The sequence below is a fragment of the Simochromis diagramma genome, unplaced genomic scaffold, assembly GCF_900408965.1.
Source record: "Simochromis diagramma unplaced genomic scaffold, fSimDia1.1 OVJJ01000596.1, whole genome shotgun sequence".
Lineage (NCBI taxonomy): Eukaryota > Metazoa > Chordata > Actinopteri > Cichliformes > Cichlidae > Simochromis > Simochromis diagramma.
Genome location: NW_024387245.1, coordinates 6668004 through 6693739, shown reverse-complemented (window position 1 = coordinate 6693739; position 25736 = coordinate 6668004). Strand labels below are relative to the sequence as shown.

The window sequence follows — 25736 nt, the reverse complement described above, 5'->3', positions numbered from 1 at the left end:
CTTAACTGACCTGTTTAGCTGATTAAGAAATGAATTGCCACGAGCATCCCTGATGTTATGTAACAGACAACAGAAAAAACCCAGTTTTTTTTTCTAAGTAATAGAGGTATAATAAATTTTTTAAATGTGTCTTTTTTTCCCAATGAATATTTTTGTTTAAGAGAATTCTGGCCAAAAATGTGCACATGTATCAAGACAAGTGTTCATTCGGTTAAATTCTACTCCAGAAAATAATTTAAAAAAAAGGAAAAAAACACTGATTCGCTTGTAAAATTAAGCTGAGGCGAGCACACCAGCTGCGGCTGTAATGAACAGAGATGGGCAGTAACGAGTAACGCGTTACTGTAATCTGATTTCTTTTTTCAAGTAACGAGTAAAGTAAGGGATTACTATCGCAAAAACGGTAATTAGATTACCGTTACTTTCACGTAGGAACGCTGCGTTACTGCGTTACTAAAACCGTGATTTTTTTGCGAGAATGTCTCATGACAGTGACGTAAGCAAGTGCGATGTTCGTGACAACAGCTGTGTGCAGATCAACAATGGATCATATATCGAGTGCGGGAGAGAATATGAGCGTGCAGCGTTTAAAGCGTGGAAGTACTGACCTTACTTTGAGTTTGATTCCATAAAAAGTGACAATAACATTTGTGTCCGTTGTGCGTGGAAAGAAAACTTCTTTTTACAGCGAAAAAAAACCCCTAAACTTCCAAGCAAGCACCGAGTGCGCTACGACGTAATGGGAAACTCACAGAGAAACTCGCAGATTCTTCCACTGACCGCTGCGGCACACCTGCACCAGGGTAAACCTCCGCCTACCCAACTCCTGCTTTACAGGTGAAAATAGAGCAAAAGGGCCGCTAGTCTTTGACTTTATTTATTTTCTGCTGTGTTTTACTTGCATCTATTTGAAAAAGTGAGTGTAAACACACAAAAAACAATTATTTTATGTGCTGGAATGTGCAGAAAATAGGTTTAAATATTAAACAAATTTCTTCCAGTCAGAGAATGTTGCATATAATTAAATGTTTGCTTGATGCATAAAGTTAAAAGATTAAAACTAATAAAACAAGTTTTAAAAAGAGACTTTTCCATTTGATTACATTTTGTATGATGGATTATGTAGAAAAAGTAGAATTGGGCTGAAAGATCTATCGCTTTATCACCTATTCAGGTTGTAAATCATGTTTTTTAAAAGTAACTAAGTAACTAAGTAATTAATGACTTTTGAAAATAAGTAATCAGTAGAGTAACGGGATTACTTTTTGGGGGAAGTAATCAGTAATTAGTTACTGATTACTTTTTTCAAGTAACTTGACCAACACTGGTAATGAAGGTCCTTGTTTTTACTACTAGCTGTTAACCTTAAACTGCCCGCCAGAGTATTCACATACCCAGCCTGTTAATACAATGAAACCAAGCATCCGTGGCTTCTTGCTAAAATAAACATGGAAACATGTTTTTAAAATCTTTTATCTCTTCTGCTTTCTGCAAACTCCTTTAGTTACTCTAAAGTCAGACCTGTTGCACTATAATCGCTGATCCTTTCCTGCATGGCTATACCTGATGGCGCTTTGTACTAATTAACTTTTCGAGATCATATGAGATCACTTGTAGTAATTCACTTACTGCTAATCAGTGGAGCCATTTGCAACTGAAACTCCTCAGTGCAGTCAAACATGTGTGCTACATATCATCCAAAAAGCTTGATTTTGTTCTGTTTCACACTAGTGATGAGGGCAAAGCACGCTGCGAGCGGAGGGAGGACATGACAGAGGCTGAATGATTTACAGAGGTTTAGTGGGGAAAAATTAGAGACGACCTGTAGCTCTCAGTGTTACGCTTGGGAAAATATTTTAATGAGAAAATATAGCAATCACATGGTGATGTAACACGCAGGTTGCTATAAGTGGGAGGTGACTGATTAGTTACAGATGCCTTAACCGTCAGCGAGGGTGGGGAGAGAAAAGCTGTTACATGTGGCACAGGCGGTTCAGCTTTTCGCTGGAGCCTCTTGTAACCTTGGCTAACCCCAAGATTTGTCTGCTCTCCACAACATTGCTGGGAAAGGTTTCAGAAAAGTGCAATGTTTTCATTTTTTAAATCATGTGAAAATGATTTGTTATTATTGTAGAAATTCAACATTTAAAGAGTTTTAAGGTTTAAGAACTTGTAACCTATTTTTTGCTGAAAAATATCCATATAATATTCATCCAATGATGAATTATGGTTTGTGGGGGCAGAAGGTAACAGAGGTGCCCGGATATCCCTCTCCCTAGCGATGTCCTCCAGCTTATCTGGGGGCGCTCCCAGCTGAGAGACATAATTTTCCTCGCTTGCTCTGTGTTTTCCAGCAGTCTCCTCCTGATGGGACACGTCCCAAACATCTCACCTACAAGATTTCCAGGTGCCAGCCTAATTAGATGTCAAAACTGCCACAGCTTTCTAATTTTGTTGTGGAGGTTTAGCAGCTCTTTGAGCTTGTTGCTCTATCTCCAAAGCAGATCCCAGACATGCTTTGGATGAAGCTCATTTCCTGCCACTTGCATCCCTGATCTTTTTCTTTCGGGAAAAACTACTTAGTGAAAAAGAGTAATTATCAAATAAACCAGGATTCAGAGTTGTAAGCCGAGCTAGCAGCTTCATTTTCAGTTGTTTAATTCTATATTCAGCATCCTAACATGTTCACATTTACTGTGCAACCTGTTACCATACTGCCATTTTTACCCTTTTATCATACTGACAACAAACCAATGAGAATTTTAATAACAGGTGTTTTCTTTTCCTTGTCACAAAAACATAGCTGTTGAGCTGATTTTGAAGTAGATGCAAATCCCAACAAGCAAATAGTATGATAGGATCAATCTTTGTTCATTCAATCTGAAAACGACCCATTTCATTGCTGTTCAGCTAAACGGTGGAATCTGGACACCGTTTCAATTTTACCTCTCGCAGCTGCTTATTTTCACTTTTCTACTTTGGTTACGTCTGCGAGCCTGCGAGCCTCTGGACCGCTGGAAGATATGTTCGGCTACACTGTCCAGCAGTTTGAGAACAGCGAGGGAAAATGGTGAGTGTCATCAGCAGCGCGTCTTTTAGGAGCTAAAGTCACCAGGAGGCCGGATGTATGTGATCCCTGCACATACATCTCACATGTAACACATGCATCTCACATGTAACACATACATCTCACATGTAACACATACATCTCACATGTAACACATGCATCTCACATGTAACACATGCATCTCACATGTAACACATGCATCTCACATGTAACACACAAGTTTTTGTACAAAGTATCGGTATCGGATCAGTATTGTCGATACCACCCTGAATATTACTTGGTATCGGATCGGAAAGAAAATTAGTGGTATCGCACATCACTACAGTGTAGGTGGGTGAGACATACAGCGGCAGGCTGCTTTCCCATTGGTCAAAGCATACTGGGACCTGTGCATTTCGATTGGTTGGGCAGGCTGTCCATCTCTCCTCATATTTATCACTCATTAAAGTGGTACCCTCATTTTATGTGGGTTACACACAGATGCTCGCTGAAAGACAAGACCGTTCCAGCGCGAACCTTGTTGTAAAAATAAAGATGACTTCATGTGTTAATATTTTACCTAAAAGTCACACGAGGCGTCTTATCTGGAACATTTTTGCAACACTTTACATGTGGTACAGGTCTGCAGCAGCACAAGGTTAAATAAACAGAAAGAAAAAAGCTCATCTCATGCAGTAACCTCACACCACACTTAGTGTCATTGTATGAATACATTCAGTAAATTGCATCCATTCCTGCTTATCTAGTTGCCATATCTTGTCCCACGTCTTTTGTCGTAAAGAGACTTTTCTCACATCAAATTGATAGCTTTGGTGGTGAGATGACTGTTTTCATACCGTTTTGGTTTATCACAAATTCCCTTATTAGAGTGTTGGACTAATTAACCAACAGTCTTATGGATCACTGTGTCTAAGAGGTTGCATATCTAAATGCAATACTCAGAAGACAAACGTCGAACATACGGTGTGTATTTAATGCTAATTAAATTAAAATAGCAAAGTTCTCAGAACAGCCAGGGAATACAAGTATCCAAGAAACACTAGGATTACTTATTCAGACAGCACATGGAAATCAGAGCTACATGGCACACAGATATGGTCATGGACAATACGACAAATGACAAAGAAGGACTGAGAAAGTACATACACAAGAGGTAATGAGGATAGAGGAAATGAAGACAATCAGGGAACCAGTGAGGGCCCAGGACAGGAAGAAAAGCTGCGCAAGACACGAAGGGAAACTGAACGTTTCAAATTAAAGACAGGAAGTAAGTAAAGAAAACAGACAAGAAGACAGACTGAACGTGAGACATTGAGACAAAGATGAAGAAACATTGAAAGATAAAGACAAACAGACGAGACAGAAGGAGGGCCAGAACAGAAACACAAAGGGAGACTCACTAAATACATCACTAAAGTGAACAGAAACTGAAGGCACAAACAAGGCTAGAAAGTAAACCATAAAGAACTTATACAAAGCATCAGAAAATTAACAAGATGTATTAAAAACAACCTTGTGAATAGAAAACAAAACATTAACACGACAGAAACCTAATCCAAAGAACCTAAAATTCAAAACTAGAATGAATCCTCAACTCAAAGACTCAAAACCTTGGATCAAAGACCCATGGACCATGACAAACTGGGTGGGAGAAGCAGACCAGTTGGTCGGCTCCCTTTCACCAATTTTACAGCCATCATTTTACCAGGAAAATGTGTCTTCTGTCCTTCAAGGTCTTGTTCAAAATCAGCAATACTACACTTTAGGAATTTGATTAATTTGCATAAGAGGAGTGACATCTAAATATCCAGCTGACCTCTCTTCTAATTTGATCAATTTCTCAGACAGACAGTTTACCTGCAGATTTCCAAACAGATTAATCATATTTAAATTATCCTTTTTAAATGATCTTTTTCCTGGAACCATGTTCCAGGATTTTTCCTTCACCATTTATGAGGTTTCAAGAAGAAGATAAACGACAGATATGAATGTTTGAAAAAGTTATAGATGAAAAGATTAGATGAAAAATACTCAATGGATAAATTCAATTGGTTTATTGTTTTATAAATAAGTTGAAAAAGAAAAAGTCAAACAAGTAAATAACGAAACAAGGTAAAATGAAGTAAGAACAAAACGTTAACAAGTAAATAATGAAACAAGGTAAAATGAAGTAAGAACAAAACGTTAACAAGTAAATAATGAAACAAGGTAAAATGAAGTAAGAACAAAACGTTAACAAGTAAATAATGAAACAAGGTAAAATGAAGTAAGAACAAAACGTTAACAAGTAAATAATGAAACAAGGTAAAATGAAGTAAGAACAAAACGTTAACAAGTAAATAATGAAACAAGGTAGAGGAGAGAAAACCCCAACAATCCCCTCTGAGCACGCACTAGGCGCAGTGGGGAGGAAAAACTGCCTTAAAACGGGCAGAAACCTCCGGCAGAACCAGGCTCATGAGGGGACAGTCAACTGCCGGGACTGGTTGGGGAGGTGAACAGAGGTGGAGCAAGACGAGGCTACACCAGGTGAGGAAGCAGTAGAGTCTCTCGTCCAGGGCCAGCGGAAGCGTTTGTTCTTCTTTTTCATGCACTTTTCTACAAGAGCTTTTTTTTCCAGGATGAGGGTTCTCAACTCATCGATGGTTTCTTTGTTTTGTTTCTCAAGCTTCTTGCATGTTTTCTCCACCTCTTCCAGTGTTGCTCGTTTTTCTTCAAGCTTTTCCCTGAGCTCTTTGGATGTTTCCTCCTGCATTAGTTTGTCCTTGTGCATGTCTGCGTTTCTCTGTTGTACTTCTTTGTACATGTCTTGTAGCTCCTCATTTCTTCTGTGGATATCTTGGAACGTACGCTGCAGGTCGTCATGTATGTTGTCTTGTTCTTGCTTTTGCGCCTGCATTTCAGTGTGTTTGCGCTTCAAGTTGTTGTATTCCAACAATATCCCCTTAGTGAGCTCAGAGTTGTTTCTTGCCATTTGATCCATCCTTTTCTGCATGTGTGAGCATTGTTTGTCCAGTTTTTCTTTTTCCCTTTCTAGTTGACTTGTTTTGTCCTTCAGTTCACTACAAAACTGTTGCAGTTTTAGGTTTTTACCCTCAAAGTCTTCGACAATACACTTCTCTTCTTTCAATCTTTCTTTCTCTTGAAGAAGGTCTTTATTTTGGCGCAGAGTATCATCCACCTTCTCTTTCAGCATTCTGTATTTTTCCTCCGTGACTTTGAGTTTGTGCTCCATGTCTCTTTGCTTTTTCTCCTGTTCTTCCTTCTGTTGGAGGATTTCTTTATTTTTTTTCACAGCTTCATCGAAGTTTTTTTGGAGCAGCCGATTCCTTTGGTCCATATATTGGAGATCCCATTCTGTCTTCTCAACAGTAGCTTTGCTGTCTTTAAGCTGGTTGGACATCTCCTTTAGTTCCGCGCTCTTTTGCTTGTTTTCCTTAATTAGTAAGACAATCTGGTCTCGGGCTTGTCCAAACTTGATTCCCCAGCCCTCATTAATAATTGTTATGTCGGGCTGGCGTTGTTGTCTTTCTTCAAGGTTCTTATTTTGCGCTTCCATCTGTCTACACTTCTCCTCCAGTTGAAGTTTCTCGTCTTCAATCTGTTGAATTTTATTCTGGAGGTGGTAGTTTTCCTTCCTACTGTCATGTAATGCCCTTTGGACGGCTAAGAGGTCATTTGGCCGGCCACGACAGGAAGGAGAAGCGGCGTAATCTTTTTGCCTTGGTTGGTGTCTTGTTGGATACATGTTGAAGGTTGTACACGACAACTCTGAAAAGGTTTCCAAAAGTTTCTGTGGTGAACGTGTGAAAGCTGCAAACACAAATGCTGCGAAGACACGAACTACCAATTGCTGTTTCTCACCCCTATTTAAGGTCAAACTTCAAAGGATCAGAATGTAGTGACATCATAACTCCGTGAGCCAATGAGATTGTCATGTGACATTTTGGAATGGGGATATTTTTTTTTAAACCGTTTTCAAATTTAACTTAATATTTGACTGTTTCTTAACTGACCTGTTTAGCTGATTAAGAAATGAATTGCCACGAGCATCCCTGATGTTATGTAACAGACAACAGAAAAAACCCAGTTTTTTTTTCTAAGTAATAGAGGTATAATACATTTTTTAAATGTGTCTTTTTTTCCCAATGAATATTTTTGTTTAAGAGAATTCTAGCCAAAAATGTGCACATGTATCAAGACAAGTGTTCATTCGGTTAAATTCTACTCCAGAAAATAATAAAAAAAGGAAAAAAACACTGATTCGCTTGTAAAATTAAGCTGAGGCGAGCACACCAGCTGCGGCTGTAATGAAGGTCCTTGTTTTTACTACTAGCTGTTAACCTTAAACTGCCCGCCAGAGTATTCACATACCCAGCCTGTTAATACAATGAAACCAAGCATCCGTGGCTTCTTGCTAAAATAAACATGGAAACATGTTTTTAAAATCTTTTATCTCTTCTGCTTTCTGCAAACTCCTTTAGTTACTCTAAAGTCAGACCTGCTGCACTATAATCGCTGATCCTTTCCTGCATGGCTATACCTGATGGCGCTTTGTACTAATTAACTTTTCGAGATCATATGAGATCACTTGTAGTAATTCACTTACTGCTAATCAGTGGAGCCATTTGCAACTGAAACTCCTCAGTGCAGTCAAACATGTGTGCTACATATCATCCAAAAAGCTTGATTTTGTTCTGTTTCACACTAGTGATGAGGGCAAAGCACGCTGCGAGCGGAGGGAGGACATGACAGAGGCTGAATGATTTACAGAGGTTTAGTGGGGAAAAATTAGAGACGACCTGTAGCTCTCAGTGTTACGCTTGGGAAAATATTTTAATGAGAAAATATAGCAATCACATGGTGATGTAACACGCAGGTTGCTATAAGTGGGAGGTGACTGATTAGTTACAGATGCCTTAACCGTCAGCGAGGGTGGGGAGAGAAAAGCTGTTACATGTGGCACAGGCGGTTCAGCTTTTCGCTGGAGCCTCTTGTAACCTTGGCTAACCCCAAGATTTGTCTGCTCTCCACAACATTGCTGGGAAAGGTTTCAGAAAAGTGCAATGTTTTCATTTTTTAAATCATGTGAAAATGATTTGTTATTATTGTAGAAATTCAACATTTAAAGAGTTTTAAGGTTTAAGAACTTGTAACCTATTTTTTGCTGAAAAATATCCATATAATATTCATCCAATGATGAATTATGGTTTGTGGGGGCAGAAGGTAACAGAGGTGCCCGGATATCCCTCTCCCTAGTGATGTCCTCCAGCTTACCTGGGGGCGCTCCCAGCTGAGAGACATAATTTTCCTCGCTTGCTCTGTGTTTTCCAGCAGTCTCCTCCTGATGGGACACGTCCCAAACATCTCACCTACAAGATTTCCAGGTGCCAGCCTAATTAGATGTCAAAACTGCCACAGCTTTCTCATTTTGTTGTGGAGGTTTAGCAGCTCTTTGAGCTTGTTGCTCTATCTCCAAAGCAGATCCCAGACATGCTTTGGATGAAGCTCATTTCCTGCCACTTGCATCCCTGATCTTTTTCTTTCGGGAAAAAATACTTAGTGAAAAAGAGTAATTATCAAATAAACCAGGATTCAGAGTTGTAAGCCGAGCTAGCAGCTTCATTTTCAGTTGTTTAATTCTATATTCAGCATCCTAACATGTTCACATTTACTGTGCAACCTGTTACCATACTGCCATTTTTACCCTTTTATCATACTGACAACAAACCAATGAGAATTTTAATAACAGGTGTTTTCTTTTCCTTGTCACAAAAACATAGCTGTTGAGCTGATTTTGAAGTAGATGCAAATCCCAACAAGCAAATAGTATGATAGGATCAATGTTTGTTCATTCAATCTGAAAACGACCCATTTCATTGCCGTTCAGCTAAACGGTGGAATCTGGACACCGTTTCAATTTTCCCTCTCGCAGCTGCTTATTTTCACTTTTCTACTTTGGTTACGTCTGTGAGCCAAAATGACTCGGTTACTGTTGGGGGAAAAAGACCATGGTTCGACTTCAAATACACCCTGTTGGAGAAAGTTCTGAGTCATCTAGAGTTGATGACACCAGCACACATTTTACATACAGTTATTCACACGGCTGTGCCTTTAAAACTTAACTTTATGTAATAAAGCCTGTACAAGCCTGGTTTTCATGTTAAGAACAGTTTTGAAAATCCATTGGATCGGGAAAGTCATTCATCCTGTGTGCAGCATGAATATTTGGACAAAGTTGCATACCAGTGCTTTGAACCGCTGTTGAAATATTTAAGTGGTTGTCAATCATTCCCTTGTTAAAGCTGCTCTTTTTTGCAGTGACACGAGCAGGAAGAACACTTAACTTATCATTAATGAAGTAATTATGAAGTGTTTATTTTTTCATTTCTGAGTGAAAAGAGTGCTCGTTCAATGCTGTAAATAATTACAATGTTTCTCACAGGCAGCTGGCAGCAGAAAGTGTGTCGAGTGTGTTGTTGTTCCTCTCTGCGTCTTGCTTCAAATGACACAGGGTCCATTAGAGTCAGGAAATAAGCTTGAGCGTTTAGAGGAAGGCAGATGACCAAACTTTTTTTTTTTAGCATCAATGCACTGATGGAGAGACACAGTGTAATAAAACCCACACAAGACACATATTGAACTTGTCCAGCACATTAAACGTAACACTGAAGTGCTATAAAAGCAGCTGGGAGTTATCTTCCATTACTATGTGGTGTTGGTGAGAGCTAAATGAGATTAACTGTTGTTTTTTATTTCCAGCTATTTCTTTGTTATTGTGTCAGAGTGATTATATAATAAAACTGCAGCCACAAACTCACAAGCCAATCACAATAAACTATAACATCTTTACTAGGCAGTGTGAACCATGGTTTACGTTCAATTGCTATACAAGTATAATTAAACCATGTCTAAATAGCTGTGGACCTCAGAAGTGGATCTCAGAGTCACTGCTTCTAATCGCTGCAATAACATCTGAATTGCGGTTGTTATCACAATTGTAAAGCAAGTAGTGTGGATGTTGGATGGCTTTCCATGTAACCATTCCTGACTCGTCCTTATTTTTTTCAGGGTTCTGATTGGATCTCCGCTGTCAGGACAGCCGAGTAAAAGAACCGGAGACGTCTACAAATGTCCCGTGGGGAGAGATAACAACAACTGCATCAAACTGGAGCTGCCCAGTAAGAAAACGATTTGTGTGCACATGTGTACAGTTTTATCTGATCTGGCTGAAGGGGGCTATGAGTTCATGCAATGCCAAGACAACCACCTGTCCCTCTGTCCAGCTACAGTTCACAAGAAATGCAGCTCCTCCTGCAGTATTGGCCAGATTTTAATCAAACTTACACACAGTGATCACTCAGTGGTCAGTGTCACATTTGTTGTTTTATGGGCACTTTTCCTTTTTCACAGCGATGACCTTCATGCGCACTACTTATAATTGTACCAAATTCTTGCTCCTAATGTACTGAAAAATAACAAATTCAAACTGTTTAGTGAAGTTAATAACAAAAGATTCTCATTGTTGATACATTTTGCGTGCACAAAATTAAAAATCACCTTGTTAGACATGCAAAAGGCCACTTATTTCCTGATAGATTATGACAATCATGTGATCATATTACTGATTATTATCATGGAGTAAGAAGTTCTGTTGATTGACTCCCAAATAGCACATTTGAGAGCATATTTGTGGCCTACCTTCCACCATTATCATCAGTAATACGCTCAGTGCTATGACATACTGATCACAGGTTTACAACTGATCATGTAGTCGTAATGCTTCTGAACTCAGACGGTGTACAAGACTAATTTGTCATGCATGTGATGAAGTAGAAAACAATGTTTTGCAAGGACGGCCTTACATTTTGGCTGTTATGTTTTACCTTCTCTACTGTTGTGTTAATACTTTCCTATTCACGCAGAGGAATGCACAGCATCCTTCCTCCAACACTATCGGATAAATGAAGGCTAAAGGATAAAAAAAACAATGCTGACACCTTTTCCTAACAGATCAAAATTGCCAACGCTCTGCTGACTCTGTAACTGCACCGTTCCAAACCTCCTCTGCCATTAACTTCAGCATAAAATTAAGATGTGCTTATGCCATGACCATAGTGAAATCCTGGCAAGAAAGTAAAGCACTCACAGTTATTCCTGCGTCTAACACACGCAATCTGATATCATTGTTACCACAACCTTACATTTTAATGTTGCCCCAGGAGCGTCACTGCTTCAGGACCTTTTACCATGATTAATTATACTGATATTAATGTTGTGAAAAAGTTAAACAGTTATTCCTGGATTTGAGAAGGTGTCTAAGCCTGACCTCAAAGAAGTAAAAACTCAATCAATTAACTCTAAAGTAATAAGTAAACATGGATATCTAATTAGTGAATCACAGTCTCCTGTGTGAAAGCTGTGTGTTTGACCCAACCACCCACCACAACCTCTTCTCTAGATACACTTTGTCACTCGATAAAAGGAAGCAATAATAACACGGGGATCAATCATTCAGTTGCTGCATATTATATCTGTTGTCATTGTAACAGATAATCCATGTTATTCGCTTCATCTTTCAGTGGCCGATTGGTTTATATATGTGCATGAACATGTGCATGAGGGGGATTTTAATTGCCGGTGTGCATGGGAGAAGGTCTCAATTAACTGTCTGCACAAATACTCTAAATCCAAGTGCTTCAGGGCGTGTGCGTCTGATGTGTGTGTAAGTTAACTTTTATATCTGACTGGGTCTTCTGGGGAGGAAGCTGGAACCATCGGAACAGGAAGACAGCAAATAAACAAGGTTTTAATGTTTCAGCCTTCCAATTTATCTAAATTAAACAGATAAACACAACTTAGCTGCCGGTCAGTAGTCTGCAAAGCCTCTATTGGTGCCTGCCTGTGTGTGTACGCAATAACCGAGAGCTTGTGTGTGCAGCAGATCTGCAACTTTTAGAGACTGATACATCACCGCTTTAGCACAGTTGCCTTGGACACCTTAAAATTTCTAAGTAAGCACGGTAACAGCTTGGCTGCTGTTGGTAAATTATTGGTTTTAAGTGCTGATCAGTTGGAATTCCCTTCTCTGAAGTGGAGAGTGCTGTAGTTGCTTTATCTTGGGGGATTTAGAAAAAAAAAGCTTGAATCTCCCAGACCGAAGTTTTGTCTGGAAAGCATCCAATGGGAATCTGGAGCCAGACAAGTCAGCAACAAACTAGGAGACGTTTAAATGATGACAACAGTGCTGGTTTATTTTACTTTTTTAAAAGAAACTAGACACGATAAGCAAATGCATGACCTGTTTGTTTCTTTAGGATCAGTTGATGGATATATAAAGTATTCTTGGATATTTCTATAACAGTAGAAAAACCTTGCGCAGTTCAGCAGGATGTGTTCATGTAAATGTTTTAAATAAGTAAAGGGCTTGTCAGTCATCTGTCACTCTTCATCATTTCAGTCTATGCCCACTGACGACTCCTCACAGTCTCTCATTGCCACATCTGCCTCCATAATGGATTTACATTTTCCCAGCACAGACGAGTGAAGCCAAACCATAATGAGCAAAGTTAGTGGCTGTTGTGTTGTAATTTTTAATGACTCTTCAGTCTGACCAGTAAAACTGGGAGGCGGTTATGCCATGGCCATTATGAAATACTGATGAGGAAGAACAGTACCCACAATTTTGGAGGGGTTGGTTACTAAACACCTTGGCTGTATTTTTGCATTCTGTTTAGAAAATTGAAACCAAATGACAAACATGATGCGTCAGTTGTATAATTGTAAAGTCAGTCTGCCTTCTCTCACATATACTCATCCAAAAACAAAACATAAGTTTGGGTTTTCAAATAGATTTTGTCTTACTAGATCTATCTATCTATCTATCTATCTATCTATCTATCTATCTATCTATCTATCTATCTATCTATCTATCTATCTATCTATCTATCTATCTATCCATGATATATATGCACGCAGAAGACATTTGAAATGATACAAGCAGTCACCCATCTGAGAACGGACAATACAAGTGTCCGGATCTGTTGTTGAGGAATTGCTCTCCCTTCCTGCAGCTGTGCAGTGGTCAGTGGCTGTGGCTGTCTCTGATGAACACGTTGACTCAGCATGTGCCAGGTTTGTTCAATAGGAGACATATCAGGACTAAATGCTGGCTAAGGAAGTGTCCGGATGTGCTTCTTATCCAGAAAGGCCTGCACTGCTCTAGCAGTGTGGGGGTGGGCATTGTCGCCCTGAAACAGCCGCAGTGTGGAGTACTGCTGCAAGAGTGCCACAAATACAGGTTGGAGCACCTCATCTTGGTACGTCTGTCACCAGGATTTCCACTGAAAACAATCTGATCAGAAGTGGGCATGCAGGGCTGCGGCAGCAGACACACTTCAATCGGTCGCAGCAGCCACTGCACTGATAAAAATGTTGTAGATAAACTGCATGAACCAATTCTGAGGTGTATAAGTGAGTTCACTTGTGTTCAGTAAACAAAATACCAGCCCTGCTTTTGACTAAATCAATCAGCCGTGACTGAAAACTACTAATGTGAAATGTTTGAGTATTCTAGGAAATTGGGAAATGGATTTAAAACAAAGACTGATTATGAAGCTGATTTGCCATAGTAATAATTAGTTTACTGTTTTTCAGTGTTGTGAAAACTCACTGCAGTTTAGATCCACAATCTAGAAAATCACAGGCAGAGCACCAGAGCAGGAGCAGCGCTCTGATAGGTCCAATTTGTTCTGATTGTTATCAAGCATTACTGAGGAAAAAGCTTGTATTTCGGTGTCTGTCGCTCGTTCCAGTCCCACGTGGGCATCATGAGCTGCAGGGTCCTGAACTGTGTCATTGGAGTTAAGAAATAAGGATGGGTCATTTTCCAAATCAATTCAGACCCACATCACAGTTTAATGTTGTTTTAAAAAGTTTGTTTATGAAAGACAAGGATTTTTTTCATCCTGAGGTCAGCAGGGAGCCCGATTGTGCTGCCTTTATTAGTATACTTTAGTGAGTGTGGGAAGGAAATAGAGGGAAAAAACCCACCCGGAAAGGACGTATAGGGTAAAAATTTAACGCACTAACTGCTAACAGATCTGTTGCACATGCAATCAGAAATTGTTTCACATCAAAATCACTTCTCAGGGAGCAACATTCAAAATTGAAAAGGCATGTTTCACAGATTTGCAGAAGGAAAAACTAATTCCTATCCAAAACATTCCCAAGCTGCTAATTTTAGACACATGTTGGGTTGGTTTAATGATTCCCCTAATTCTTTCCCCTTCACAACAAACAGGCTGTTTACCAACAAAATATTTGTGTTGTGCTCCATATTCTTAGTTAATAGCCATAAGCTACACACAGAGGGGCCACATGGTAAAGTAATATAGCAGAGTATATTTAGTCTCATGTCATTCTTTGGGATAGGCAGCACTTTTCTTGTGGGAAAATGAAAACGAGAAATTTACCCAGCTGTGCTGCTCTCTGTTTGTCTCACTCTGTTATTCATCTAGTTTTTTCTTCTTCTTCTTTTTTTTTTTAGAAAACACAACCATTCCCAACTTGCGTGAAGTGAAGGAAAACATGACCATGGGAAGCACACTGGTAACGAATCCCAAAGGAGGATTTCTGGTAAGCAGGAAGTCCTCTACATTTTCTATAGACAAGAAGAAGAAGGACTGATCTTTGCATATTTGCTGCAAGACTACTCAGCAGCGAATTTACAGAACACTCACTAAATCTTTGGCCTCCATGGAAAAGTCAGGCTCTGTGTCCTGGGAACGTAACAGGATGCTGTGAATCAATTGTGGTAATGTTGAAGTGTTTAAACATGTAGGGTTGTGCTTAAGAACTGTAGTAAAACTTTATTTAAACCTGAGGATCACCAATGTGTCAAAACTACAGCGCCAGTAAATGCATGTTTTTGCAACTTCTTGAATGGTTCGTGTATGAAAATCTAATGTAGAAATGTGAGGTGGAGCTGCAGTTTAAACCCTTAATGTGATTTACACAACATGTCAACACCATGTCTGTATTTATAAGGTGGAACACCCAAAACATTTGGTATAAATCAGGCTACCAGAGGAAACATATGACATGATAATGAGCAAATAATGAGTTTAGTAACACATTTCAACACAATCTAATCACCAGCTGGACTGCATGTGTGTTTAGTCATTTACTGAACATTTACAATACTAATTTATAGCCGTGCCACTCATTATGCCTGCCTGTTGAGCCATCACAGTGGTGCACTGATTTTCCTGAACTATTACATGCATTGTTATGGAATTTTCTGCAAACCTGAATGGTCCCCAAAGGATGAATCCTAATAAGTATACTGCTCCAACTAATATGTTTTTTTAGCCTCAGGTTTTCTATCAGTTTTGCTAATTAGCAAATGTTAGCATTTTAGCAATAATGAGATACTTTAATGCTAAGCAGGCCTTTGTTTCTGGGATTACTAGCATTGTCTTTGAATAAGAACTTCAGTACTCACAACTACTTGTATAAAATCTTTATTATCACAGCATCAAGAAAAAAAAACCCAGAAGCGTTTCAGCACATGGCTTTTCTCAGAGTTTCTAATACACATGTAGTCACAGCTATAATGAGCACAGGTAGCAACGATCAGCAATTCATCAACATACAAAAGTGACGGCCTGCTCCAAGCACATACATAGATCACACACCATTAACGCTATCAGAAACACATTGAAAGACAAAAAATTAACAAACTATATCACATAATACACAACTCAAATCTGTATCTAAATATTAATTGACCACGAAAACATTACATAGAAGCACATAAATCAATAATCTAAACATCTTATAATCAATACATGAAAAATACAGGCTGAATAAGTCTATGCAGCCCCATTTATTAATTCTAAAAAACAAGATAACGAGTGTTCTTCATTTAATCCACCAGGACACGAGTTTGTAAATGATGTAGCCAATAAGGCTTTCTTTGGAGAAGTTGTTGTTCTCTATGAATGAGAAGGAAATGTGTGGATGATGTACAGTGGGGCAAAAAAGTATTTAGTCAGCCACCGATTGTGCAAGTTCCCCCACTTAAAATGATGACAGAGGTCAGTAATTTGCACCAGAGGTACACTTCAACTGTGAGAGACAGAATGTGAAAAAAAAATCTATGAATTCACATGGTAGGATTTGTAAAGAATTTATTCGTAAATTAGGATGGAAAATAAGTATTTGGTCACCTCAAACAAGGAAAATCTCTGGCTCTCACAGACCTGTAACGTCTTCTGTAAGAAGCTTTTCTGTCCCCCACTCGTTACCTGTATGAATGGCACCTGTTTGAACTCATCATCTGTATAAAAGACACCTGTCCACAGCCTCAAACAGTCAGACTCCAAACTCCGCCATGGCCAAGACCAAAGAGCTTTCGAAGGACACCAGGAAAAGTATTGTAGACCTGCACCAGACTGGGAAGAGTGAATCTACAATAGGCAAGCAGCTTGGTGTGAAAAAATCAACTGTGGGAGCAATCATCAGAAAATGGAAGACATACAAGACCACTGATAATCTCCCTCGATCTGGGGCTCCACGCAAGATCTCATCCCGTGGGGTCAAAATGATCATGAGAACGGTGAGCAAAGATCCCAGAACCACACGGGGGGACCTGGTGAATGACCTGCAGAGAGCTGGGACCAAAGTAACAAAGGTCACCATCAGTAACACACTACAACGGCAGGGAATCAAATCCCGCAGTGCCAGACGTGTTCCGCTGCTGAAGCCAGTGCATGTCCAGGCCCGTCTGAAGTTTGCCAGAGAGCACATGGATGATACAGCAGAGGATTGGGAGAATGTCATGTGGTCAGATGAAACCAAAGTAGAACTTTTTGGTATAAACTCAACTCGTCGTGTTTGGAGGAAGAAGAATACTGAGTTGCATCCCAAGAACACCATACCTACTGTGAAGCATGGGGGTGGAAACATCATGCTATGGGGCTGTTTTTCTGCCAAGGGGACAGGACGACTGATCCGTGTTAAGGACAGAATGAATGAGGCCATGTATCGTGAGATTTTGAGCCAAAACCTCCTTCCATCAGTGAGAACTTTGAAGATGAAACGAGGCTGGGTCTTCCAACATGACAATGATCCAAAACACACCGCCCGGGCAACAAAGGAGTGGCTCCGTAAGAAGCATTTGAAAGTCCTGGAGTGGCCTAGCCAGTCTCCAGACCTCAACCCCATAGAAAATCTGTGGCGGGAGTTGAAAGTCCGTGTTGCTCGGCGACAGCCCCAAAACATCACTGCTCTCGAGAAGATCTGCATGGAGGAATGGGCCAAAATACCAGCTACTGTGTGTGCAAACCTGGTAAAGACCTATAGTAAACGTTTGACCTCTGTTATTGCCAACAAAGGTTATGTTACAAAGTACTGAGTTGTATTTTTGTTATTGACCAAATACTTATTTTCCACCCTGATTTACTGAATAAATTCTTTACAAATCCTACCATGTGGATTCATGGATTTTTTTTTTTCACATTCTGTCTCTCACAGTTGAAGTGTACCTCTGGTGCAAATTACTGACCTCTGTCATCATTTTAGGTGGGGGAACTTGCACAATCGGTGGCTGACTAAATACTTTTTTGCCCCACTGTACGTGGGGTATCATCTGGAAGCAAAAATAATATGTAGTCAGTTACTTAACAGATTTAATTACTTGTAAATTAAAGGTGCCATTCCAGACTGTTTCTATCCACTTTAACCCCTCCCTCTAAGTAAAGGCCTGCTCCCTTTAGCAGTTTTCCTCTGTTCTGTCTCCTTTTCTCCTTTTCTTAAGAGAAACAGTCTGAATCAACCTCTTGTGGGTTTTAATAGTCTCTTGATGTCATCCTCAGTTTGAGTCGTTCTTTCCTCTTTGTTTCTGTCTTCAGTAGCTCTCCTCTCATCCATGACCTCATAATAGTGGAAAACTAACTAGTCACAGCCTTTGAGTCTCTGTTTGTTTGTATGCATGTGTGTCCTGTTTCCACAGGCGTGTGGTCCTCAGTATGGCTACAAGTGCGGCCCGCAGCATTTCATCTCAGGAGTTTGTACGAATGTCAGCTCTTCCTTCCAGATCCTCAACTCTTTTACAAAATATCAAGGTACAGTACAGAAAATCTGCTCAAGACAGGACGCTGTCTGTACAAGTTGTCTGTCTGGGTTGAGAGATAGCAATCTCCTCGTCACACTAGTACCACCCAGGACCCTGACTTTAAACTCACACTCCCTCAGCGAACATAGCGATTAGAGCATTCTTCTTAATGTAAACTTGTCTGTGACGACCCCCCCCCCCATCCCTCTCATGTCCAGCCCAGCCCATCTGCTGCATTGTATGCCCAAGTTAGGAGACAGTTTACTGGGCTTGCATGGCGTTTCCCTGGATGGAAACAGCTTTGAAAGAACCCTAGAGTAAACAGCGTACAGTCATTTTCTCTTTCATTCCCTCAGGTTTTCTGAATCACTGTTACTTTACCACTAATAATCACATACACAGACTTATTGTATACTTCTCATACTCATTTAATCCTCTAAATAATGAATGAAGGTAAAAAAAAAAGTTTTGAATGAAAAAAAAAAGACTTTAGAAATACAATTCCTACATTGTTCCTACACAGACGTCTTGCCTCAAGTAATTGTTATAATTAATATAATCATAGTTGTTAGGTTTCTACAGTTTGAAGGTTTAAAATGAATATTTACAACAGATTTCACAACTCGTCAACTCTAGTTCCTCCACAGGTAAATGATAAAACCAGGATGACTTTTTTGTACCTTTTTATTTGTGTTATCTGCTACATACATAATGGCAATTGTAATTGTTGTCAGCATTTACCACCCACCAATGCACAGCAGTAAATTGACTACACAGGTCTGTCACCTTTTGAAGTAAAACTCATTTCTAGTTCACTGAGCTGAAAGACATGCGATGGCGATGGGTCCATTTGTCCCTCCACAGTTCACTCCTCCTACTGTTTCGTTACAAGTTATTCAAAATTACACAATAGTCACCTAATGATTCTTCACCCAAATTTTACTAAAGAGAAAAATCATACTTTTGATTTTATGGACACATTTTCACACAGATTTCCACTCTTGGTCTGGATGCATAGGTTTGTTTATGACATAATAATGTCTTATGCTTGGTTTAGGTCAGTAAAAAAACTAGGCGTGTATGGTAGGTGCAGCAGCCATTTCGAATGGGCAACAATAACATGGTTCTCCAACACGATCAGTATAACTTCACATTTTGATGAATGAAGTCCGTTTACAACATCCCACTCCACGTTCTTCTCCTGTATTCACTATTCCTATTATGCTAGCAGATTCTCTTCTTGTATAATAATAATGTTTGTAATGTAACCTAGTAAAACAAAAGTAGAAGCCTTAAAAAAACAAAAAAGTCCATATTTCGTAACAGAAATATTCATTTTGTTCTCCCATTGTGCTACCCTCTATAAACCCCCGACCCCAACTTATACGTACACAAACCAACGCACGCACGCACGCACGCACACACACGCACACGCACACGCACACACGCACACGCACACACACACACACACACACACACACACACACACACACACACACACACTGATCTACGTTATTACATTTTGATTTGGGGCTTGTGTGTTTACCGTGGGCGCAAGTAAACAGGAAACAGACTGAACATGTTACATAACCTGATGTCTTACTTAGGAGAAAAATCACCAAATCAAATATGCTTGTGTAGACTAGCCAAAAATAAAAAGAAGCAAAAGAAAAAAGTCCAGTCTCAGCTTTCAGCACCCCTGTTAGTGCTTACAGAGAGAAACTGAAAACTAAACGTACCCTTTAATTAAATGTCATTTTTGGCTCTGTTCCAGAGTGCGGGAAGGAGATGGACCTTGTGATCGTGCTGGATGGATCTAACAGTATCTACCCCTGGTCGAGTATTCAGGAGTTTCTCTATAAGTTCATTGGGAGACTTGAGATCGGACCTAAACAGACACAAGTCAGTTGCACTATTTAAAGAACAAACTAAAAAAGCCAATTTTCTTTGCATATACAGTACTTTTAAAAAGCCTTTACCCATTCCATCCATCATTTCAAAAAATAAAGCAATAAAGAGTGGCTATAGACGTTTGCAGAGTGGTTTATGGGTGCGTTCAGTGCAGGCTGCACAGCCATACATGAATGAATAAATGGAATAGTTATGTAACATCAATCAGATATAGAAAAGGAATGAATGGAGGATTATATTAGTTAGTAATTATGTTTAATGACTTTACTGTGCTCCATTATGTAATTTTTCCACACGTGTAAGATGCCCTTTATAAAGCAAAGTTCTTAAACTGAGCACTTTACAGCCTTTAAAGTAAATTCAGCCTCTCGCTCACTAAGTTTGAACCTGAGTGTATTTCTGTCCACTTGAATTGGATCGCGCTGTGAATGGGTTTTTCTTATGGTTACATTGATCTGGCTCACAGCTTGTGGACTTTTCCACAGGGAAGCACTGGAAAGTCTTCCTACTGTGGAGTCTAGTGGTTGGAAGTCAAATCTTCCATGGCTGCTGAAGTCCTCTGCAGTCTGTATAAAGAACATTGTGTCATATCAAGCTCACCAGACCTCAGCCACATCCTCTGCAGACTGTCTGGGGGGAGAAGCTGAGGAGAGAAGAACATAGAGAGAAATTTAATGTAGGAGAAAGTTTACATGTTAAATGTGTGAATGTATGTGTGTTTTCTAGGTGGGCATTGTGTCTTATGGCGAGACCGTGAGTCATCAGGTCAACCTGAGCCAGTTTGACAACATGCCTGCTTTGCGGGATTTTGTCCAAGCCCTTCCTCAGCACACTGGCACCAAGACGATGACTTTCCTGGGCATTGATACTGCCAGGTACCTAACATTAGCTGTCTTATTTGGGCAAACCCAGCAACGGTTGACCACAATTAATAATTGAGTCTTTCTGGTTTGGCAAGGTTTAATGGATATTTGAATAGGAAACTGTCATTTCAAGTCTGCTTGACAATTGTCATGGGCAGATTGTTAGAAGAAAAATAGCACAAGCCTTCCAGTTGGCCTTGCAGATAAATTTTCAGACATGATAGAATTCGAATCTTATGAGGAAATTAAAAAATAGTGTTGCAATTGATGTGTCGTCAGAAAAAAAAAACTAGCATAAGTCAGGATTGTCTGAGTAACTTTGAAGTTAATTGCATTTCAGAGAGGAAGCCTTCATGCCAGAGCGTGGTGCACGACCTGGAGTTAAGAAAGTCATGGTGATTGTGACTGATGGAGAATCACACGACTACTATAATCTACAAAAGGTCATCAAAGCTTGTGAGGATGATGACATTGAGAGATTTGGCATCGCTGTGAGTACAAAATATTTTGTGATGTTTCAGTTTTTGGTCAGAATAGTTTATCCGTTAATGTTAAGTACTTTCTCGTTTACAGGTTTTGGGGGACTATGGTCGCCAGAACAAATCTCTATCAGAGGTGCAAAAGTTTATCAAAGAGATCCAGAATATCTCCAGTGAACCTATCCAAGACCACTTCTTCAATGTGTCTGATGAGGCTGCTTTAGTGAACATTGTGGATACACTGGGAAGCAGGATTTTGGCCTTGGAAGGTAAACGCATAGACACACAATATGCATGCTCTTGAAGCCGCATTAGCAGTTTCACTTTTGTCAAAGAGATGGATGTTGAAATAGTTCGACACAGACCGACAAAAGCAGGAAGGAGCTAGCCTTGCCCCCCTAAATAGATCCAATAGGTATGAATAAAAATTACATGCTGAACACATTTAACAATTAAGACATTTAAGGCAAAATGATCAATTCAATCAGCTTTATTTATATAGTGCCAATTCACAACAAAAGTGAGTGTTTTATATTGTGAATACCCACGATAATAGAGGAAACTCCAACAATCATATGAACCCCCTATGAGCAAACACGTGTTGACACAGACATCTATAAATGACTTTGTGGGCTCAGTTCATCATTTCAGGGTGTGTTGAAAAAGGTATGTTTACTGGCTAACGACTTCTGATTGATGAGTCGTTAGCATTTCACAGTCAGATCCACCCCTCACTGGTCACATTCATTTTAGAAATAATTAAATGGCACACATGGAAACGGTATTAATGCCCATCGTTTTGATTATCTTCCTCTTCATGTAAAGCTAAAATAAGATATTACTTCAGTTCTGTCGCAGACAAATATTTCCCTAAATTTCAAACGATACCCATATTTAAGTTTCAGACCCATATTCTTTATATGTTTCTAAGTAAAAACAGATTTGACAACATGTGATTATCTGTGGTTTATGTACATGTAGCTAAACTGAAATTTCCCTTTCTTCAGCTACAAGTGGAAATTCCACTTCCCCCATTCAGATGGAGATGTCCCAAACTGGGTTTAGTGCTCACACCTCAAACGTAAGTTTCAGTCCAACTGTTTACGTGTGATTAATACGCATACACCAAACTGCTACCAAATAGATTGTTTACAGAGGAATAGTTGGGTCCTGCTAAATCACTTATTGCACCCAGACCGCACCAAATGGCTGAAGGATGAATCATATTTTGAGATCACAGCAGTGATAAGTTGCTCTATCTGTGGAATCAAAGTGAACCGTTTGCACGGACATGGATTCATCAGCAAGGAAGTTAACTGCTGGACTCATCCCGACACAATACCGCATTGTTATCTCTGGTCCATCTACAGCTGTTTGGTGATTCAGCTCTGTCAGTTTATTTTGGGAAACTTGAGAATTGCTCACTGTGATATCCTGGCAATATCGTGTCTGACTGTATGTGAGTCGGAAAGCAAATGAAAGATGTACACAGCAGAAAAGTCTGTAAGGGATGTTGAGTCAGAAGGCTGATTGGATAAATTCAGTATCTATTTCCTGCATATAATAAAAAAAACGCCCCTTTTTTATGTTCCTCCTCCTGCTCTTATCCCCTCTGACTCTCTCTTACTCTGAATTGGCTCCTAAGCTGAGTCATAGTACTGAATCCTAAACATGTGACGCCACACTTTAGCAGTCATTAGTGGGAAAGAGCCACTCGACGCACTTTGCTGTGGCTAATGAAAGATGTCATGTCCTGTTGCAACCCCTCCCATTCCTATTACTTAACTGTGCTTCCTCTGGACAAAAAAGAGCCATAGATATATTCACTTGAAATAATATACCGTATATGCTTGTTATTTTATTATGGGATCAATAGCTGTACTTTTAAGTTGCACTTAATGTGCACTTAAAGGCCACAGTCGTATGCCAAAGTCAGTGCTCTTTCTTACATTTAAAAATAAAGTAATCTGGATTTGTGCCATAGTATCATTTTTTATTTTATTTTTTCATTTTTTTATTATTACTTTTGCATAATATTGCTACCAAACAGATTCCAAATAACTATAATAACAGAAAGTTGTGAAAAGCACCCATCAGCGGTGCAACTTTGATTGTTTGGGATCCTGAAGGTCTCTGATGAAGAGCATTCACACAAGTGCAGAACTTAAATACAACTTTGTGATGCTTGTACTCTGCTGCTGCTTACCACCACTACATTTGAGGGGCTAAGTAGTGTATATGAAATGCAGAGTCTACCTCAAAGTAAAATTTCTATAGGGATATTTTGCTTGTTAGTGTAGATGTGTAAACCACTACACTATGGAGCCACTGTTTTGCTTAAATAAAGGATTGGGTTATTTTTTCCACCACATATTTGTCTGTTGTCTCCTTTAGGAAGGTGTGTTACTGGGAGCAGTGGGAGCTTATGAATGGAACGGGACAGTGGTAATGTACACTCCTGGAGGAGACGTGGTTCCAGGGAAAGATGCTTTCTTTGACCCACTGAAAGAGGCTAGGAATGAAAGGCTGGCCGCGTACCTTGGTGAGTGGAAACTTAATAAAATTTATAGTTCCTTTAAATGTCACTGATGTATAAATTTAAAGTCTTCATGGATTAAAAAAATATATAATAACTGACCTTTAAGTGAGTTCCTCTGCACAACACTTGCTCTTGTGTACTTACATTACCCGTTAGTGCTGTTAGATGCATAATAGCAGCCTTTACTATAAACGAGACTTTGTTTAAATGTTTTTTGGTGAAACGTGTTTAACATATTTACATATTATATATATTTAGCCTTAAAAATGAAGGGGTCAGAGTTTGTTAGGAATAAAATATTCTAACAACATTACTAATACAGTGCAAAAAATGTAAATCTACTCAGGAGGCTATTTATAATATGTACCTTTGGCTTCTCATATGTATTTATGTCAATTATGGAACCAAATTTATGAATAGTTTTAATGCTACTGCTTTTTATGATGCTTTTATTACCATCTAAATATCCAGGCCTACTTTGCTATAAAGCACCACAGGCCACTTTAAGTACTAGCTGTGTTTGTTAGATATAATCTCATTTAAAGCAGCCTAAAAGTAAAAAGGCTTACATTCTCTGTTTTCCCTTAATATGGAGAATCAGGACTAGCCGTGTATGTGTATACTTCTGTTTATTGCATTTGGGGAGTCTGAAGAATTACATGAAGTCATGATAAATAAATAAAATTTAAAAAATGACTTTAGCAATTAATTAATTTGATGAATAAACTTTGGTTTCATGTATTTCAGTTTACAAAAATATTTTTGCTTCATGTTTATAAGTGCCTGATTAACAGTCTTCCTGTTTTCTCCTCTTCTTTGACTGTACGCTTTATTTATGTAGATTATATATGTTAATAATTTCTTAAAATATATCAATCTTAAGCAAGTTAAAGCTAAAAAAAAAAATAGCACGTTGAATTAAAATACATGGAATACACACCTTTTTGTGTTCCACCGACCTAGATCTGATCTAAGTGTTTCTGATGTAAAATTAAGTTGCAGAATAAATATGGAAGTTTCTGCTGTGAGGGGGAAAATAGGTACGTCATTTGTCTGACTTCGAAAGCAGATTCTGTTCTCTGTGTCACATAAATAATAATACACAGGCTCGTCGCTCCATGCTGATGCCTTTTACGGCTCGTAAAGCAGCCGTGGTATCTTAGTATCAAGTTATTTAATCAACATGTCATTAGATGGAGCGCTGGTAGCTCGCATACTATAAACTCAGCTGTTGGCACATGCTCGTTCCGAATGCTCAGGCTACAGCACGCAGAGCTGCGGTGCGCTTTTCTAAGTGGGTGTGTGCTCCTTTCCAGTGTTTTACAGTTTCCTTCTCACACGCAGAAGTAAACAGCTGCCAGAGGAGGCATTAAAAATATCCCATAAACAGAGCGAGGGTGCATTTTTTTTCTAGAGAAATCGTAAATCGCAGATACTTTTGTGACACTCCTGAAGGTTCGTACTGTTTGGATTGAAAAAACGTGCTTGTAAATGCACTCTCCGCAGGGTATGATGTGCAGTCAGCATCCACGTCTGAGGGAGAGCTGTACATCACAGGTGCACCGCGGTACAACCACACCGGCCGCGTTGTTATCTACCGACTCGATGAAAACAACAGAATCGTCATCTCGCAGATACTGAAAGGAGAACAGGTGAGTCTTTGGCAGGCTTGGCTAGCCTCAGTTCCTCAGGGCGCTTTTGCACTGGAGATGTGAGAAGCTTAAAGATGGTAACTCGCAGTTTCTATCTTAAGCTAATT

At 39.4% G+C, this 25736-nt stretch overlaps 2 protein-coding genes across 3 annotated transcripts in view; one reads left to right on the top strand and one right to left on the bottom strand.

Moving 5' to 3' along the window:
• itga1 (integrin, alpha 1) overlaps positions 1–25736 on the top strand; it is a 70796-nt gene that overhangs the window by 33095 nt on the left and 11965 nt on the right. The window contains exons 1-11 of one of the 2 annotated variants that reach the window (XM_040000399.1): positions 2459–3070; positions 10139–10248; positions 14616–14704; positions 18084–18195; positions 19960–20087; positions 20823–20971; positions 21300–21450; positions 21533–21707; positions 22446–22519; positions 23833–23980; positions 25484–25629. In XM_040000399.1, the coding sequence (XP_039856333.1) occupies positions 3024–3070; positions 10139–10248; positions 14616–14704; positions 18084–18195; positions 19960–20087; positions 20823–20971; positions 21300–21450; positions 21533–21707; positions 22446–22519; positions 23833–23980; positions 25484–25629 (1329 nt within the window). In that variant the 5' untranslated portion in view covers positions 2459–3023. Of the gene's footprint in view, positions 1–2458; positions 3071–10138; positions 10249–14615; positions 14705–18083; positions 18196–19959; positions 20088–20822; positions 20972–21299; positions 21451–21532; positions 21708–22445; positions 22520–23832; positions 23981–25483; positions 25630–25736 lie in introns of those variants that run through there. The other variant, XM_040000398.1, reaches the window with a different exon arrangement.
• On the bottom strand, positions 5426–7026 carry LOC120714269 (polyamine-modulated factor 1-binding protein 1). Its single transcript, XM_040000402.1, has one exon. It carries the CDS (start codon positions 6813–6815, stop codon positions 5523–5525), a length of 1293 nt encoding a protein of 430 aa, XP_039856336.1. The 5' UTR covers positions 6816–7026; the 3' UTR covers positions 5426–5522.

What these genes read in the sequence shown, in the direction of transcription:
- LOC120714269 (XM_040000402.1), bottom strand. Translation starts at nt 6,815, where the DNA reads ATGTATCCAACAAGACACCAACCAAGGCAAAAAGATTACGCCGCTTCT.